Genomic DNA, 18,262 nt, shown 5'->3' on the forward strand with positions numbered 1-18,262 from the left:
GTTAATATAAAATTAAAACACGAAAGGTACAGTTGCAATCTAAAATCTGATTAAGAAAGTACCTTTTAAGTTAGATAAAATAACATTTTAGGTTGAAATCGAAAATATTACATTATTCATAATATTTTTAATTGTAAACTCTAAATTTTACGAAGTATAATTTTTGAGTTGTGACAAAAAATATTACCTTTTTTATAATATTTTTAATCGAATAAGATAACATTTTAGATTAAAAATCTGCTTAAATTAACTTTAAATTTAACTGTCGCACATCAAAATTCCCCTTATTTTTACCATTTCTTTTGGTTTTTGTGAATGTAAGTTTGGGTTATTTTTGAGTATTTTGTTAAAGAGTTGTTAGGTTGTCTGAAGTAATAAACGTGGCCATTCACTCCTCTAGTTGGAACTGTTAATGTTGTGAACTACTATGGTCACCAAAAACAAATATAATTCCAAAATGTAAATTAAATTTCCAAATCTCACTATAAAACTGAACCCTCTTTCTCTCTCACTCAGTATCTTCCTTTACATTTGCCCTGTTTTCCCTCTCTCTATCTCTCTCTCTCTCTCGCAGTGCCACCATTTTTGTTTCGTTTCTGATACTAAGAAAACGTAAGCTGCATTGGCCGGCACATGTTTTGTGAGAGATTTAAGAGTAGAGCAGTGGCAGATTTGAATCATCTTCTTCATTAGTTTTCCATAAAATCCCATGTTTTAAACAGAAAACGCCATTTTAGACTGTATTTTTTAAGGAAAAACCAGCTTTGCAGCGATGGCTCAAGTTTCACCGAATCTGCTGATTCCGGAGTCGTTTCAAGTGTCGCGAGACGATATCACGGGCCAACTCGGTTTGATTTGGGAGCTAATCAAAGCGCCATTGATAGTTCCTTTACTGCAACTCGGTGTGTACATTTGCTTAGTCATGTCGCTTATGCTCTTCTGTGAGAGGGTTTACATGGGAATAGTCATTATCCTGGTTAAGCTTTTCTGGAAAAAACCGGAGAAGCGTTACAAGTTTGAGCTCATTCAAGACGATGTCGAACTCGGCAGCTCAAATTTCCCGGTCGTTTTAGTCCAAATCCCTATGTTCAATGAAAAAGAGGTGAGTCAGTAAACTCGGTGTTTTTTCTCCTCTGTTTTGGTATTTTCTTTCTGGGTTTCAGAGAAACTCAAAATGATTCATTATGTTTTCTTGGAACAGGTTTACAAGATCTCCATTGGAGCTGCTTGTGGACTTTCATGGCCGTCCGATCGTCTCGTGATCCAAGTACTTGATGATTCAACTGACCCTGCAATCAAGGTAAAAGATGAGAGAAAGTCAAAACCAATCACTTTTAACTCTTCCCGATACAAAATTTCTAACCTTTTTAACCGTCAGAAAAGTCATTTAATACTGAAATTAATTACCCATTTTTTTCTTCCAGTTGATGGTAGAGCAAGAGTGCCAGCGATGGGCAAGCAAAGGGATCAACATAACGTACCAAATAAGGGAAAACCGAACTGGTTACAAAGCGGGGGCTTTGAAAGAAGGGTTGAAACGGAGCTACGTTAAACACTGCGAATACGTCGCCATTTTAGACGCCGATTTCCGGCCCGAACCAGATTTCCTCCGACGGAGCATACCGTTCTTGGTGAACAACCCTGACATTGCTCTCGTTCAAGCTCGCTGGAGATTCGGTAAACCCAAAAAAACTCTCTTTAAACCCAAAACCATAATTAACTTTGCTGCTTAAATTACTCAAAAAACTGTCGGTGGTCTCATCATTTTGGTTTTTACGCTGTGTTAATTGAGTTTTTGTCGGCGGAACTGGTTGCAGACTGCATGGGAGGATAAAGGGGGTGGATCCACAATGAAAACCCCCACCAATCACGGGGTGTGCACCCATCTCCTCCCCTAAACCCACCATCATATGCCGATGGGTCCCATTTTAGGAATTTAGAATAGTATCATAACACCTAATCAATTTTACGATAATATGGTACTAGTAAGCATATATAAATTTGCATGGTTTAGTAAATTAGATAACCAAATTTTTCTTCCTATATTTAATTTTTTATTCATAATAACTTATTCATCAATGAATTGAAATGATTTTTTTATATTTATTAGGAAACTTATATTTTCTTTCTTATTTAGAAATTGAGGTTAAAAGAGGCAAAGGATTAGGGTTAGTTCACGGCCTGATTAGTAAGATTTTTTTCATTTAAATTATGTACAAAATAAATTCGATTACATGTGACATCCGAGGGCGGTTTTGTCATTACCGAATAAAAGAACAAAAACGGTGGGATATGGCTCTCTTTTAATCAACGCCCAGATTGTCCCCTAGTGGCTTGCAGGTTAAAATCGCCATTTCGAAACCACTTTCAACGTGCCGTTTTAACTTTTTCATGTAAAAAATTGGGTCCCAGGGTAAAGTTATGATGTGGCAGGACTATATCAGACTCGATTTTGCCGAGACTTTGGATATTTTTAGTCAATATTTTTCTTAAAAATAATAGTAGAATTTTGTGATAGAATGCAAGGAATTAATATAATTATTATAAAATATGTGAGAGCCAGAGTTGCACAGATTTTAGATGCTCCCTCGTGTTGTTGTGTGACGTGTCGCATTATAATTTGAACAGGATGAGGACAAAAAAGTCCGAACGGCTTCTTTTGTTTGTACCCTCTATCTTACTAGTTCAATTAGCTGCCTAAGATGCCTTGATCATAAGCATAAGGTTTGAGGATAATCTTACCGTAATTATTTATTTTAATTGTATTTAAATGATAGATAATAAATATTAGTATCGATCTGTACATATTTAAATATGAATATGAAAATATTTGTTTTTTTTTCAGTGAACTCGGATGAATGTTTGTTAACGAGAATGCAAGAGATGTCGTTGGATTACCATTTCACAGTGGAGCAAGAAGTTGGATCAGCAACACATGCTTTCTTTGGTTTTAATGGTAAACGAAGAAAATACACTTTTTCGTCATATATAAGTACATGTATGTATGTATGACAATGGAGCTTTTAAATTTTAGTTAGACCAACTACATTTCATCTGTTATTTTATTGATTTTCTTTTTAAAATCAGAAGTTTACCTAGTGATGGAGACTGCCATGCATTAAAAATACACGGTGTAGTTGGTGGAGAAATTTTCTAGCATTGACTTAGACAAACTCAGGACTGTTTTCAGTTAACATGTCGAAGAATTGTTGTTGAACTGCAATGTTGTCCCATCCATTCATACGGATTAGAGTGTTGATTTGATTCTGCCAATGGCTGCTTGAGGATAAAAATTTACATTAATTAATCACTTCAAAATGTATGCATGAACCAAATGCAGGGACTGCCGGTATTTGGAGAATTGCCGCCATCAACGAGGCCGGTGGGTGGAAGGATCGGACCACCGTGGAGGACATGGACCTCGCGGTCCGAGCTAGTCTCCGGGGTTGGAAATTCGTTTACCTCGGTGATCTTCAGGTGAAAAGCGAACTTCCTAGTACTTTCAAGGCGTTTCGATTCCAGCAGCATCGATGGTCTTGTGGCCCTGCTAATCTGTTCAGGAAAATGGTGTGGGAAATCATTCAGAATAAGGTACATTTACTGCAAATTATCTTAGAAACTTCACTTCTTTTACAATATTAATTCTTAACTCTGTTAATCGATTCGATTCGAAAAACGTGTTTGCAGAAAGTCAAATTCTGGAAGAAAGTATATGTTATCTACAGCTTCTTCTTCGTACGAAAGATCATTGCTCATATGGTCACCTTTTGCTTTTACTGTGTTGTTCTTCCCCTTACCATTTTGGTCCCTGAAGTTAAAGTCCCTATTTGGGGAGCCGTTTATATTCCTTCAGTCATCACCATTCTAAACTCTGTCGGAACTCCGAGGTACATCGATGGCCGCATTAGCCTACATTGTTCCTCCGGTGTTTTATCTTCCTTATGCATATAAATTTTCCGGGAATTTTTCGCAGATCGATCCACCTATTGTTTTACTGGATTCTGTTCGAGAACGTGATGTCGTTGCACCGGACTAAGGCGACATTTATTGGTCTCCTCGAGGCAGGTAGAGCCAATGAATGGGTTGTTACTGAGAAACTTGGAGATGCTGTCAAGAAAGCAGCAGCCGATGCTGCTAAGAACAAGAACAATACCAAATCATTCAGAAAGTTTAGATTCAAGTTCACTGACAGGTAAACAACATATTATCTAAACTCCAATTGCTATAGCTCTTTCGAACCATCCGTATATAACTTTAAGTTGGTGTCGGATCGACAGACTGAATACGTTCGAGCTGGGATTCTCGGCATTCCTTTTCCTTTGCGGATGCTACGATTTCGTCCACGGGAAGAACAACTACTTCGTATACCTCTTCCTGCAAACCATCACATTCTTCATCACCGGGATCGGCTACGTCGGCACCATCATTTAGTAAAAACACCACTCCCCACATTGGCAAAAAAGGTTTCACGTGCAGCAATTGGACTGCAAAAGTATCAGTGTATCAGTTATTTTTAGTTATTTTTCAAACAGAAATAGTTTCATTAAACATATTCAGCACTGTCAGTCACCATATCTCCCCCAAGATGACTGATGTTAGTGGAGAATTTCACCAGCAAAAGATAGAAATGGTGCGATTGCCAATATATATTTATACAGAGTGAAAAAGAAAAAACATTGCTTTTGGATAGTTTCCTTTGGACAATTTGCTTGTATTGTGCGGATTTTTTACTTTTTACTTTTGGGGTTTCTCATTTGTTAGTTTTACTCGAGCTTTTTTTTAAAAGGGGAATAACGTGATGAGTACAGGGTGTGTCGTAACCGGTTTTCGTCAGGGCACGAAAATATTAACTTTATGGGAAAAGTAATGTGAATAAATGTTTTTAAAATAATTTGGGAGTCGTCATCGGCCTTTTGAGTCAGGTAGGTCGAATACCTAAAAATCTCTTTTAAAAGAGTTTTTAAGAAAACATCAGTTAAAAGATAAACTGATCTGCGTTTAACCAAAAATTCATTCTTTTTATTAATAAAAAGGGATTCGTGGTCGGTTACGTTTAGGGAAGGATTAACACCCCTACAACGCCCAAAATTGGTACTTTATTAACTATAAATTGTCTCTATTATTAGAAGAAAATTTTTTGAATATATTTAATTCATAATCTTTTTATTTCAAATTTATAATTTTAAGAAAATATATTAATATATAAAATAAGATATTTATTTATTTAGAAATATCAAAAAAGAGTTTCTAGGTACCTTAAGACAGCTCTTTCCTTCTATATTAATAAATAAAAACGTAATAAAACTAAATTATAATTTTTATAATAATTAGTTTTAAAATACCAAAATAGGACATCCAGTTGTATTAAGACTGCCCTTTTCTTTAATATGGAAAATAAATAAACATTATTAAATAAATAATATATATATTTATAATATAGTAAAACAATAATTAAAGTAATGATTTAAAATATATTAAAATAATAAAAATTAAGTAAAAAAATAACTAAACAATGACTATAAATAAATAAATAATAATAATGTAAAATTATTTAAAATAATGAACATAACTTGAATCATCATAAAATAAAACTACTAATAGTGTAATTAATCCTTAATTAATTAATCATTGATTAAAATAAAATTTATCAAAGTTTAAAGGCTCTATCTCGAATAAATAAAAACTTTAAATGCTAAAAATGTAATTTAGCCTTATTTAATTAATCGGATTAAAATAAATGTTAATAAAATTATAAGGTACTAAATCAGTTATTTACCCTAAATATATATATAAACTGATAATGACTAAAATGTAATAAAATAAAATTGAATGACATAATTAAAAGAATCAAAATTTGCTTCCAGTGACTAATTTGTAATGTTATAAACTCGGAGTGACTGCGGAAAGAGTTTACCCATGATGGAAATTACACAGATACCCTCCCCAGAACGACGTCGTTTGGGGAGGGTTTTAAATACCCTAAACGCCTGGCCCGAAGGGCCAAGCTTCTCATTTGCCTATTTCCATTCTCTCTCAAAATGAGAGAACCAGAGTTCTCTCTGGTTTCTCTCTAGTTTCCCTCGCCGGAGGGAAACCGGCAGCCATAGGCCACCGTACTCCGCCGCCGACCACCGCCGCCGGCCACCGTAACGGTGGTCGAATTCACCAAAAACACCCCAAAGCGTAGATCTAAACGCCCTAAGACCGATTCCGGTCTTTGTTTTCCCTAAAAGACTCCTAATCGGAGTAAATCTACGAAAATACCTTCGGTATTTTCTGTTCTCCGGCGATGTTTAGTGCTTCCGACGGTGGTCAAGGCTCCAAGGGTAAGTTTCTTTCTTCTTTCTTTGCTTTCTGTTTTGGTTTTATGTTGGTTGTGGGTTCGTTGGTAGCTTTCTGTCTTCCCTTTTTTTTTCTTTTTCTTTGCTGGATCTCTCGTTTCTCTCGTGTTCTCCGTTGCTCTCTGTCCTTGCTCTCTTCCTTTTTTTTTGCAGGTTCAGTGGTGGCTTTTATAGCCACCACAGTGTACTCCTCGGACCGGTCCGATTTAGCATCTTTGGTGAGTCACCAAGCTATGGCGGTGACTCACCATAGAGCACTGATTTGGTGAGGCAGTTGGCTTCTGGAAAGCTCGACGAGGTCGGCGTCGTGGAAGCAGCAGCGTCGGCAGCAACTGGTTGGACCATCTAGCATCAGAGAGTCGGTCGTCGGGGTGGCTTCAGGGGTGGCGCCGCATCTGGAAACGGCTGACTGTTAGGGTTAGAAACCCTAGGGTTTTCCATCTGGAACCCTTTTGGGCCGTTGGATCTTGCCAGATCCAACGGCTGATGATGTTGACGGCGGCTGGGGGCTAGGGTTTGAAAACCCTAGCTGAAACCCCAAATTGATTCAGGGTTTCCATTTGGGTTTGGGATTTGAATGTAATTGGGTTGTGATTTGGGCTTTGTAATATTTAAATAATAAATAATATTACTATTAATAATAATAATAATAATAATAATTTTAATAATAATAATTTAAAATGAAAAAATTGATTTCTACAGCTGCCCCTCTTTGCTCATTCTTGTGTTAACAAGAATAGAGCAAAGACGAAAAAGACAATAATTTTTTCATTTAGCTTATTTTGAGTAATATGGAAATGTTGAAAACATTCTGCCTAGAGGTCTTATGAATGACCCTAAGGGTTTGAAAACATCAAAAAGCTCCCGAAGGCTTTTTGGAAACATCATGCACTGTAGGGCTTACAGATGACCCGAAGGCTTTGAAAACATCAAAAAGCTCCCGAAGGCTTTTTGGAAACATCATGCACTGAAGGGCTTACAGATGACCCAAAGGCTTTGAAAACATCAAAAAACTCCCGAAGGCTTTTTGGAAACATCATGCACTGAAGGCTTACAGATGACCCGAAGGTTTTGAAAACATCAAAAAGCTCCCGAAGGCTTTTGGAAACATCATGCACTGAAGGACTTACAGATGACCCGAAGGTTTTGAAAACATCAAAAAGCTCCCGAAGGCTTTTTGGAAACATCATGCACTGAAGGACTTACAGATGACCTGAAGGATTTGAAAACATCAAAAAGCTCCCGAAGGCTTTTTGGAAACATCATGCACTGAAGGGCTTACAGATGACCCGAAGGCTTTGACAACATCAAAAAGCTCCCGAAGGCTTTTTGGAAACATCATGCACTGAAGGGCTTACAGATGACCCGAAGGATTTGAAAACATCAAAAAGCTCCCGAAGGCTTTTTGGAAACATCATGCACTGAAGGGCTTACAGATGACCCGAAGGTTTTGAAAACATCAAAAAGCTCCCGAAGGCTTTTTGGAAACATCATGCACTGAAGGGCTTACAGATGACCCGAAGGTTTTGAAAACATCAAAAAGCTCCCGAAGGCTTTTTGGAAACATTATGCACTGAAGGACTTACAGATGTGAGAAATAGTTTACTAAGTAAGAAACTATGGAAATTGTTTTCTTACTATTCAACAATTTCATTTTAAGAAAAGATTGAATGAGAAACTATGGAAATCGTTTTCTCATTATTTTTCAAAATAACATGTTGATTGGGTAACATGCCCCAATCTCAAGATAATGCTCATTTTTGTGGCGTTGCGTCCATCTCTTTTTCAAATGTTTGCATGATTCCTGTATTTACGGTTTTGAATACCTTCTTTTTGTAAGGTATTTCTTACCATGAATCTTCTTGTTATTCCGAAGATTTGTAAAACTTCATGTTTGAATGCACTCAAATGTATCAATGTAATGCATTGTCTATTGTGCAAATGATGTTCTTATGAATGCATGAATGTTGATGCAATCTTCATTTGACTTCAAATTGGTGAACTTGGTCTTCCTTCACTTCATCATGTATTGCCAGGGTTACCTCTGGATATTAGTGTAGCAACTTATGCTATCAAGCTTGCATATCTGCAGAATCATCTGATCAACTTGTATCGTGGTGCCTTCTTTGCTTCATTTAAGTCTTAGAAGAAATGTTTCATTTGTGGAACTCTTGTCGTAGTCAAAATTATGACCCTGATGCCCCATTTTGTCTTGGATAAAACCAACTTTATTTGCTTGGACTTGTGTAGAAATCCCATAAAGCTTTCATCTTTGAAAAGAGAATCTATCATCTTTAAAAGAGAATCTATCATCTTTGAAGAGTGTAGATGTAGATATGCCTGACTCAGCAGGGATTAATTAGGAGAGTAGAGCCTGTTCTAATTTGACTCTTGAAACATATCACAAGGAAGATTTATTCCAATTCCTTTCATGTCTCCACATATAATCAGATCTCGAATAAGGCAACTTGGACCATATCATGTCGAGATGCTTAACAACAACTTGTCGTTCAACCTTAGTTGGCTCCACTAGTTTCTTGTTGTCAAAATTTTCAGCTCTCCTTCTGTGGAAAGAAGTCTTCATTATATCTCACTTTTAATCTTGAAGTTGAAGAAGACAAAATTCATCTTGGGTCAATAAATGGAAACCATATGATTGCAACACTGGTTCAACACCATAATCACTGGTTCATAAAACATTTGACAACACATTCATCATCTCATGTGGCTTCTGCTTGGATTGCCGGTCAAGAAACTTCTTTGCATAGTGTTTAAAACTTTTGTATAATGTCACAAGACCATTTGAGAACAAAACTCCATGGGGATTCAAGTGTGATGTGGGTATGACCAAAAAGTTGGTCAATTTCTTAAGATATGCTAGTGTTGAATTGAATAGGAGACACTAACTGATCTTGATATCATCTCAGGTAAAGACAAATGTGATACTGATCACATTTTCTTCTATAATGATCTTTATAGGAAGTATAAACAAATCAACTGTAGGATCTATGTACAGAAAGATATCCGTGTAATTTTTGCTGCTGGGGATGAGACGCTCATGATAAAACCCAAAATGGAAAATCAATTTATCTTGGCTGGTAATGATGACCCCAGTAATAAAAGGAAAGGGTAATATAATTAAGTCGAGCTTCTCTCTTCAATGTCATAAATTAAGCAAAAACTGATGTGAAAAACAGCTTCATAATCCCAGCAGTAATGGTTGAAACAACTGCCAGAAATCTCAAAGAAATATTTTCAATTATCACTGATACAGAGAATGCAAAATTCAAAGCTAAGACCTTGAGGAACTGAACCCTGGATCGAGTAGTCTGCCTGAGGATCATCTTTATTTATGCCACCGTAATGTAGTTTATCAAAGAACACACTGTCATACGGTTAAGAATATTAGGTTTTTGAAAACATACTTGCTGAGTAACATTTGTTCAACAACATGATCATAATGTAACTGCCTGATGAACGAAGCAATTATGTATAGTCAGTTCGACTGTCACTGTTTTACCATTTTCATTCTTCACACCTTTCTGTCTCATTGGAAATATTTTTTTTCAAGTCAATGATCTTGACACAGGATGATATAGGCCTTCAGCATGCCCCAACATTGGCTAATACAAGTGTTCAAAATGCATCAACCGTTCTGATTCTGATTGAAATGGGTTTTCAGCATGCCCCAGCATTTTGCTGATAAATATTCAGAATATTTCAACATTTCTGATTCTGTTTGAAAAGGGTTTTCAGCATGCCCCAATATTTGCTTCTTGTTAATATGAGTCTTCAAAATACACCACATGGATCTGTCTGAAGTGAGCTCTAAAATGCCCCAATATTGGCTGATACAGATGTTAAAAGTGTGCTCAACATTACTTCTTGTTGAGATGAGCCTACAAGAATGCCCAAATATTCATATTGCTGTGAGCCTTCAAAATGCCCCAATATTCTATTTCTGGTTGAAATGGGCCCTCAAGATGTCCCACATGAAACATTTTTATCTGAAATGGGCTTTCGAGATGCCTCAATATTCTGCTTCTGATTTACTCTTAATGTCTGTTTGACTGGAATATCATGATCCTCATGAGGTCTAATTTTGACAATGCACTGTTGTAGGTACTTGTGGATTTATTCGTGCCCCAAATCTGTTTATCTTGAATGCTCTCATTATGGTGTCAATAAACAGCAGTGTTGTCAAGTAATTAGAGGAAATCTCTTCATGTTGTCACAAACTTAAGAAGTATTCAATCATTCTGACAGAAACGTCTGAGATATGTATCTTCTGAATGAGGTGACCATTTTCTGTATCTGGAGGGATTTAGTCAGACAGAGCAGTGAAAATAGTTTGGTAATCCGTTCCAGGCTGACACAGTGGCTTATCATCTTTCAGTGAAAGCCATCTCTGAAATATACTTTTCTGTGGGGAAAGAAACCAATTTATGCGAACAGTAATCTGATGCAATAGCAAGACTACATATACAGTGGTACAGGCTCATAAAAATCCATACCCATGCAACATGTTGATTCTGATAATAACTCATCTGATTATTAAGCGATCTTTCAGGATGATTTCACAGATATTGATAGTTCTTCTGATATCGAGGAAATCATGAGTTCTGATTCTGATGAAGAGAGTAAATTGTTATACTTGACAAAAATGGGATTCTCAAAGGCTGAAGCTTCAATAACCATGGAGAGATGTGGTTCAGATTCATCAATTGCAGAATTGACAGATTTTATATGTGCTGATCAAATGGCTAGGGTTACTGATGCACTTCTTATGGTAGAAGATAGGAAGCCATTATGCAATGATCCCAATTACAAGCAAAGGAAAAACTTGGGTTATGATTTGTGGAAAAGGAAGAAGCAGAGGAAGCTTGAAAAGAAGCTTCTTAATGAAGATGATCATGCAGTTCATATTTCAATTCCAATGATCGGTTCTGTAGTTCCTACCAAACCAGATCAAATAACTCAAAGAACACTTCCAGAAGATGCTATTGAGTCTCCTTATTTCTCCTATGAGCAAATTCATCTTCTAAATTCAATGATTGGTTCTGTATAACCAGATCAGATAACTCAAAGAACACTTCCAGAAGATGCTATGAGCACATTCATCTTCTAAATTCAATGATTGGTTCTGTCTAACCAGATCAGATAACTCAAAGAACACTTCCAGAAGATGCTATGAGCACATTCATCTTCTAAATTCAATGATTGGTTCTGTCCAACCAAATCAGATAACTCAAAGAACACTTCCAAAAGATGCTATGAGCACATTCATCTTCCAAATTCAATGATTGGTTCTGTCCAACCAAATCAGATAACTCAAAGAACACTTCCAGAAGATGCTATGGAGCACATTACATTTGTTCCAGTTAATGTTTGGACTAGAATATCATAATGCTTATTTGATGTAGAGCCAGAATTTGTAGATTCGAAGCATTTCCATGCTACTACACTGAAAAGGGCTATATTCATAATTCTGCCAACAGATTTTCTCTTATTCTGCTTCCTCTATGTGCTGATGCTTTTCCATTGACAAAGAAATGATAGTCTTCATGGGATCCAAGAACAAAGTTGAACTGCTTACAAACATGTACAAGAAGTTCCAGATTGACAGAAAGGATCTGTAAGGCTCTTGAAGCTTTATGACGATGAGCTACCTTCGAGTGTCCAGAAGTATGTTCTTGATGAGTGCCGAAAATGGAATCTGGTATGGGTTGGAAGAAATAAAGTTGCTCCACTTGAACCTGATGAGGTGGAAATGCTTCTAGGTTTCCTTAAAAACCATACACAAGGATCTGTATAAAGACATATTTCCCAGTGATATCAATGTCCTGTCTCTTTTCTCTGGGATCAATGATGCAGAGGTTATCTTCTACTGTCTTGGCATATTTTTGAAAACAGATGTGCAAGAACTGAATGATGATCGGTTGGAGCAATTGATGAGTAGATTTGTCGAATTCGACCTTGTTGTCGGTGACATCCAGTGTAACAACCTTACTGGAAGAAATAAACATCATCAGGATGAAATAGAAGATTTTTGCTGGTGCATTTTCTTGCAATGACTGCCACAGTGACTGTCTCTTCGGCTGCTCCAAAATACACATTGTCATATCCCACTCTTCCCTAACCATGGAAAGGTTTAGTTGATGGTAAAACTGGTTATCTCAACTTTTGGAATCCTGTACGGCATACAAATGTAGAATTTGTTCCAATGTCTTATTCTGTGCCATAAGTCACTCAAATTCAAATTCAGCAATCTTCTGAAGGACATAATGGGTATCATCTTGACAAAGAAAGTGATCGGCATAGAAGAAGTATCAATGATGTATCAAGACTTGAGCCAACATCACGGTATAACCAGAGTGCAAGTATTGACTTGTTCATTCCCATAATACATCTTACTGGGACCTATATCTCTGTGATGTAATCTGCCAGAAACATGGATTAATGACTGGGGAAAGTAATTTGTCTGGTGATGCTTATCGACCTCAACATGAGATAAACGATAATCTTTCTTGATGAGCAGCTAATAATGTCATAGGGGAGTGTCACAAGTTCAATTCTCCAGACTTTCTGGCTTCTTGGACCACTTGCCTTCAAAAATGTGAAGTGCTTCATTATTCTGGCCTCGTTCATTCTTTTTCTACAACAGAGGTAGAATAAACAACAATTGCTTCAAGGACCTTCCTCATTTGAGACTGTCCTATTTGAAAATGTTTTTTCCTCCTTTGTTTATTGAAGAATGAAAGACTTTTACAAAGTATTGCCCTTCTTAGCTTCACAATAGAATCAGATCATAAACAATGAGTTTAATAAATATCAAATAAATCAACTACACTTTTAAATCATTCAAAAATAATAGTCCTATGGCAAGTGTCAAAATTATTGACTGATTTGAGGTGTGGGTGGATTTTGGTAAAGTAGATTCTTTCAAGTTGGTTTAGTATGTCGCTTCGGGCTTCCACTAACTTGAAGAAATAGTTGTTATGCTCATCTTGTAGAGATACTTCTTGATTCCAGAATCTCAGGAACGTCTTTTGGGATGTGCGGTGCTTCATTTAAGATCATCTCTTATGTCGTTTGTTGCACCATTCAATATTCGAGCCGCCTTTTCAGGTTTTCAACTTGAATCCACCTTTGGTTTCAAGATGTTATTTAAAAATTTACATCTTGAACCCCCCCTTTATCATTTTTCATAACATGCATTAAAGATTTAAAAAAACAATTTTTGCAAATAAAAATCAATCTTGGAAGGCGGAATGACTTCTAAAGATATCATCTTTTACTTAGAAATCTATATATGATTAGAATGGACTTTTCAGGTACGTAACTTAGGCCATGGCTTATGGTTACGAAAGAAAGGGATAAAAAGGCCCAAATAAGTGTTTAAGGGTAATCAAACCAAGGATCAATTCATTCTGATGCCATCAATCTTGCCTTGCTTAACTTGGATCTGCTTTGTTGGGGATTTTTCCATCATCTGGATCCCTCTAGACTGCCAAATTTTGGATTCATTTCCATTTTCTCATATCTTAAGCATTTCTTGCTCTTCTTGTTTGTACTTGATCAACCTTGTAACTTGAGGCTCAATAATTCACCATCTTGATTTAAATTTTTTTTCTATTTCTTTCCTTTTTTTTTCTTTTTTCCTCTTTTTTCTTTGCTGGATGAGTATAATACTTCAATTGCTTTGATCACCTCCTTTTCCTTTTGCATTTTGGAGGTTTTCCATTATTCTTGATTGGATTGATCTTCAAGCACTCTGTATTTGACATACTTTGTAGTTCAAAACTTTCTTGACTTCATGGAAACTTGTCTTCGTAAAAAAATGTATTGACAATCTTTATTCTTGTGAGCCAATATCTTTTACCTTGCCCCCCAATGTAGAGGGTGATCCTTGGTTAGGGTTGAATTAGAAGAAACATTATTCAGGCTCAAATGGGGATAACAAAGGATCTATATATATATTAAAGGATAAATGAAACAATGTCGTTTATCATCTCATACACAGAAACCTTTGTAAAAAGAGGTATCCACAGGGGGATGAATATTCAAGATTAACTTTATTTACATGAAAAAATGTAATTAATGCATGATATATTTATTTCAATCAATCACTTTCCCCTTCTTCTTTGAGTATGCCCTAATCACTCGAAATTATCATCAATGAGTTGGTCCTTGATGCCTCATCTCGTCTCTTCTTGCAGTAAAATTTACGAATAGTTGAAAGTTTGGTTATTTTGAGGTCTTTTGGTTTATGATGGTTTGGTGTTCGAAAAGACAAATGTGTGACTTTTGAAATCATGTATATGGTGGAAGGTAATATCATCAATCAACTCTATCCGATAAGATAAACATCTAGAGTTGATGTCTCAAAAACAAGTGGAGACATTTCTTCATAATCTCAGATAAATGTAGTGTCAGGATTTGGTTTTGGGTAGGGGTCGAGTAATTAGCATTGGATGGGATATTGAAGATATAATTTTATCACTTGCCAATAGATCTATAACTCTTGAAAAATTAAAAGAACATTTAATCTACTTGATACTTAATAATCTCAAGATTAAAATTTGATTCCTTGCTCATTTATTTATTGCACAAAAAGCGGAGAAAGGAACAAAAACAAGTTCAAACAATATGCTGAAAATAAAAAGTACTACAGTGGTAGATAACACTTCCACTTGTTTATTTTATTATCCCTTATTACTCCTATAATGGTATGTAATAGGATCAAGGTTCTTTTCTTCATTTACCCCCCATTTCTTGATCATTTCTTGTGTCAAAACCCCTTTGTCAACAAGCATCTCAATTTCTTTTAACAATGGCCTACAATTGCCTGTAGAATGCCCTTTTACCCCCAAGTGGAAATTACAAACACTATTTTGATCATAACTATGAGCAGAAGGGTTTGATGTCATTTTAGTTGGTCTTGGTGTGATGTATTGACCTTTAACTAAATGAGGATACAAGTCTGAAATGGAAGTTTGAAACACTTCCAAAGTTTTTCTTGATCGCATGACTTTCTTTGGTCGATCCGAACAGTTACTTGCTCTTTTTCTTTTGTAATTACGAGGACTCTGGATGCAACATTCATTCACATGATCAGCTTTTGCTTTTTGATCCATCGGGCTCTTGGATATGACTTTTTAGTTTTCTTCATTGATTACATTCTCAATTAAATCTCCAGTTGTCACAAGATTCTCGAATTCCTTTGTCGGATTTGCCTGCATCAACTCGCGGAAAGGAGCGGGAAGGGAATCACGAAACATACGTGATATCTCTTCTTCTATCATGGGAGGTTGAACTTGTGCTGCCACTCCTCTCCATCTTAGGGCATATTCTTGAAATCTTTCATTGGTTTTCTTCTTTACTCTTCGAAGATCCATACGTGTTGGAGCTAAGCCTTTAATATACCGATATTGTCTCAAAAATGCATCAGCTAGATCTACCCATCTCTTGATCTGTTCTTGGGCCAACTGATTGTACCAGACTACTGTTGGGCCAACAAGACTATCATGGAAAGAGTGAATTAACAGGTCATCAGAATTTAAATATCCTTCCATTTTTCTGCAAAACATTCTCAAATGGATTAAGGGACAACTGGTGCCATCATATTTCTCAAAATCAGGCATTTTGAATTCATGGGGAATAATCAAATCTGGAACTAAGCTAAGCTCTCTTGCTTCTAATTCTTTGTGGTAGGCACTAACATCTTTCATGTTTCTGATTGCTTTCTCTGTCCTCTTGACTTTCTCCTCATATTGTGAATAATTAATGAGGCTATTCTTTGGGTTTGAGTGGGATGCCCCAGGGTATGTTATCTTTCTCGACTCTTCAATCTGATAGCACGATTTCTCTATAGCAGTTGTATCTTCTTTATCAGATTCCATTCCCTGGATAATTTGATCTGATCCATCTGGTACTGAATCTGAAACTTCTTTCCTTGTATCTCGAGGTAACCCTGTCAATGGTTCTGGCCAATGGTCTTGTAGTCCTTCATAAGATTGCTCCATTGTTTTCATGATGATGGTACAGTAAAATAAATGAATGATCTTGGTTTTTACTGTTACAGAAACCTTTCATGAATTATTTATATGTTTTTATAATTAAAGTACATGACAGTACTTAAATAAAAATATGAAAAATGCATAAATGGAAAAATAAGAATGCAAAATGTGCAATTCAAAGATATAAAAATACAAAATGAAAATGCACAGATACAAAATGTAAATGCATGTATGAAAAGGTGTTACTTAAGAGTGATCATCTTAGAACAGATTTCATTGAACACAAAAGCTTCAGTACATCAAACAAAACTTTTACATGTAGGGGACAACTTTTAATCCTAACTTCAACAAAACTTTACATATAGGGAATAACTTTCCCATTTTCTTCTCTAAAACCAAGTTAGATTATCAGCTTATGGGCCATATTGCTTGTCTGGACTGCAGCTTCTTTCATGACATTCTGGGGTTCTTTCATCTCCTATGTTAATTCTCGGAGTTGATCATTTTCCTTTGCGAGAGAACATTTGTGTTCAAAAAGTTTTTGGAGAAGATCTTCATGTATGCTGCAACTCTTTTTCAGTTTAGTGACCCCTGATATCCACTCTTCTGGGGTGTTTCCTATACCAGCATTTTGAAAAGCTTGACTGACCTTCTGGAAGTCTTCATGTATGGTTTCCATTTTGGTGCTCAATTTATCGTTTTCAATCTTCAAATGACGTATTTGAGCTTCAAACCTCAGTAAATCTTCTTCTCTCTGGGCGCCCCTACTGATACTCTTACCTTTGAAGACTTTTGGTATTAATCTATCAGGACCCTTAGTTACCAAACTAGGTCGATCATTTACCATAAATTGTAAGGTTCCATGATCCAAAAGACTTTGGACTCGGCGTTTGAAGGCAAGACAATTCTCGATGGTATGTCCTTGAGCTCCGGCAAGATATTCACAATGAACGTTGATGTCATACCAATTTGGATACGGAGGTTGGAACGGTTTTATATAATATGGATCCACTTCTTGTGCTTCAAATAGCTTCTCATACAACTCTTTATATGATATGGGGATAGTATCAAGATGAGAGCCACCTTTTGTCTTGGATTGAACCTGAGTTTTAGACATTGGGAGCAGACCAAACTTTGATGATTTCTGATCACATGATTTCTTCTCATCTCTGAGAGCTTTTACAGTGGTCACCATTTCTTTGGTATTTCCAGACAATTTGTGAATACGAATGATGACTGTCTGTAATTTCTCAAATTGGTTAAGAATCGAAATCCCTTGCGTATCTGAAACTGCAGAGTTAGGTTCATTGAGCTCTCTCTCTTTCTGTGCTGGAATCTCTTTTCCTTTGGCCAAAACAGATATTCTATCCATCATTTTGGACATCTGCTCTCTTATTTCTCGTATCTCCTTTTGCTCTTCAATGGGCATATAATCTTTGAGTGCATAGCTCTTCTCTATCTTCAGAGTTCCCTCAGGATGTCTTTTCTTGGCCGCGTCATATTTTGTTCGATCATAAAACTTTTTGTCCATTTATGATTTCTTTCTAATTTGATGAACAGTCTTTTCAGTTAACACCTTTTGGTCATGATCATGCAATGCAAACAAAAGAAATAATTTAAACAAATTAGAGCAAAATAACATACATGGGAAAATAAGAAAAAAATAAAATGGTTAATACCAACTAATTGAAAGAAAAAATTTATTTATCATGGTATATAATAAATCTTAACCTCATGCTTTCTAGTTCCATGCTTTGTTTGGAAAAATTAACCTAATCGCATGATTTCTAGTTCGCATGCATTTATTCAGGGAGAAAAAATAATAATAAATTAAAAACTAGAGCTTATTTCTCCTTTGTATACACCTATAAACAGAGGTTCAGTACTGTCTTAGATTAGGAG

At 36.1% G+C, this 18,262-nt stretch overlaps 1 protein-coding gene across 1 annotated transcript; it reads left to right on the forward strand.

The window, feature by feature from the left end:
• Positions 1–513: 513 nt before the first annotated feature.
• On the forward strand, positions 514–4,737 carry LOC120144199 (glucomannan 4-beta-mannosyltransferase 2-like). Its single transcript, XM_039158326.1, has 8 exons — positions 514–1,102; positions 1,202–1,300; positions 1,425–1,677; positions 2,846–2,956; positions 3,341–3,591; positions 3,688–3,887; positions 3,974–4,192; positions 4,278–4,737. Exons 1-8 carry the CDS (start codon positions 773–775, stop codon positions 4,429–4,431), a joined length of 1,617 nt encoding a protein of 538 aa, XP_039014257.1. The 5' UTR covers positions 514–772; the 3' UTR covers positions 4,432–4,737.
• Positions 4,738–18,262: the final 13,525 nt, after the last annotated feature.

This window comes from Hibiscus syriacus, unplaced genomic scaffold (assembly GCF_006381635.1).
Source record: "Hibiscus syriacus cultivar Baekdansim isolate YM2019G1 unplaced genomic scaffold, ASM638163v2 tig00110882_pilon, whole genome shotgun sequence".
Classification (NCBI taxonomy): domain Eukaryota; kingdom Viridiplantae; phylum Streptophyta; class Magnoliopsida; order Malvales; family Malvaceae; genus Hibiscus; species Hibiscus syriacus.